At 53.3% G+C, this 2008-nt stretch overlaps 1 protein-coding gene across 1 annotated transcript in view; it reads right to left on the bottom strand.

Annotated features, from left to right (window-relative positions):
• Positions 1-201: 201 nt before the first annotated feature.
• Positions 202-2008, bottom strand: part of LOC101585899 (DNA (cytosine-5)-methyltransferase 3B-like) — a 4183-nt gene continuing 2376 nt past the window's right edge. The window contains 2 exon segments of the mRNA XM_012517489.2: positions 202-346; positions 348-1998. Of these exon segments, the coding sequence (XP_012372943.2) occupies positions 202-346; positions 348-1998 (1796 nt within the window).

Genomic DNA, 2008 nt, shown 5'->3' with positions numbered 1-2008 from the left:
AGGAGGCAGCACCTTGGGCTCATCCTGCCTGTTTGGGTCAGGTGGTTCTGCTCAAACTGAGCAGGAGAGAACTGAGGTACAGTGAGACCCCATATGCTGAGCTGAGGTAGGGCAGAGCTGGGGGCAGCACCTTCAGGAATCAGAAGGCCTCTGTGGCCCTGGCTCTGCCCACAAGCCCCAGTGCCACAGGTCTGGGCAGAACTATTCACATGCAAAGTAGTCCTTCAAGGGGGCGAAGGGGTGTCTGATGACGGGCACACTCCAGGACCTCCCGAGCAGCTTCTGGCGGGCACCACGGCCCATGTTGGACACGTCCGTGTAGTGTACGGGAAAGCCGAAGATCCTTTGCTGTCCTGCTGTATTCCAAGCAGTCCTGCAGCTCAAGTTTATCGTTCTTTGATGCTATCACAGGCCTGTTCATCCCAGGTAAGTTTCCCCAGAAGTATCGGGCCCTGTGAGCAGCAGAGACCTTGATGGCATCGATCATCACTGGATTACACTCCAGGAAACGTGAAATGTCTCTCTTGTCACCAACCTTCATGGCCACCACATTCTCAAACATCCAAAAGAATGGCCGGTCATCCCCCTCTTTGGGGCGTGAGTAATTCAGCAGGTGGTAGAACTCAAAGAAGAGTCGGCCAGTGCCCTCATACAGGCCTTTCCTGGCTGGATTCACATTGGAGAGATCATTGCATGGGCTTCCACCAATGACCAAATCAAATGGGCCCCACTCTTCAATATTTTTCCTTGTGATGTTCCTGACATCATTCACATATTTAATATTCCCCTCATGCTTTACTGTTCCAACAGCGATGGACTCTTCACATATTTCCGAAGCGACATACTTCTCCACTTTAATGCCCAATTCTTTGAGCACTAAGTACCCTGTCGCAATTCCATCAAACAGTGACAGGACTCGAATGGGCCTCCTTCGGGAAGCAGGAATTGCTGGATATAACTTCGGGGCCTCATAATCAAGGCCTGAATCGCTGGTGAAGAAGGCCTGCAGGCGCACATTCCAATCCTTCCTGCGTCGCAGGATACTGTGGCAGCGCTGGGGGAGGCACATGTAGCAGCTCCAGGGCTCTTGCAGCTTGGCCTCTGTGGCTGTGCCTGTGCCCACCAGCACCTCCAGACACTCCACACAGAAGCACCGACAACAGCTTGTGTTACTGCAGAGGAGCAGCTCGCGGCCCTCACAGCACACAGTGCAGTAGGACTGGTAGCCATCATCATCATACATGTAGAAGAGCTCCAAGAAGCGATCCCGGCACGTCTGGCAGAGGCCACCCTCAAAGAGTGGGTGGAAAGACACAGGGTTCTTCCTACCACAGGACAAGCAGCTGTCTTCCAGATTGCTCTTGTTGCTGAGCACGTCAGAAGCCATTTGTTCTCGGTTCTGATCTTCATCTCCTCGGTCTTTGCCATTGTTATAGCAATTGGTCTTGAGGCGTTTGGGTGGGGGACAGTAGTCAGAAGTGGCAGAGTCGTCAGCTATGCGTCTTCGACTCTTGTTCTCGTGTTTCCTGGATCCTAATTTCCTACTGCCTGCACGACGCACCTTCGACTTATTAACCACTGTTTGCTTCTTGTTGGGTTTGAGGCCTTCCACGCCAGTAGGCTTGAAGCCCCCATGGGCCCACTCCAACATGGGCTTCAGCTGGTCCTCCAGTGAGTCTCCAGGACCGCCAGGGAAGTTCTTGCCAGCACGCACCCTGGCTTTCTCCAGGGCATGGTACATGGCCTTTCTGTAAGAAACCAGCTTGTTATAGGTAGCCAGGTTAAAGTGCTGGCTGAACAGCCCCAGAGCCACCAGTTTGTCTGCAGAAACCTCAGAGAATTTGCCATCACCAAACCACTGCACCCATCGCATGCCAGCCACGGCCTGGCGTTTGGAGGTAGCTTTCCATGACACCACCATGGCAGGCCACCAAGAGAAGCCCTTGATCTTTTCCCACACAAGGTCCCCTATGCCAAACTCTTTACCATCCTGGTACTCTGCGTCATC

Source organism: Octodon degus, unplaced genomic scaffold (assembly GCF_000260255.1).
Source record: "Octodon degus isolate 3935 unplaced genomic scaffold, OctDeg1.0 scaffold00008, whole genome shotgun sequence".
NCBI lineage: Eukaryota > Metazoa > Chordata > Mammalia > Rodentia > Octodontidae > Octodon > Octodon degus.
This window is presented reverse-complemented; position numbering and strand designations above follow the sequence as displayed.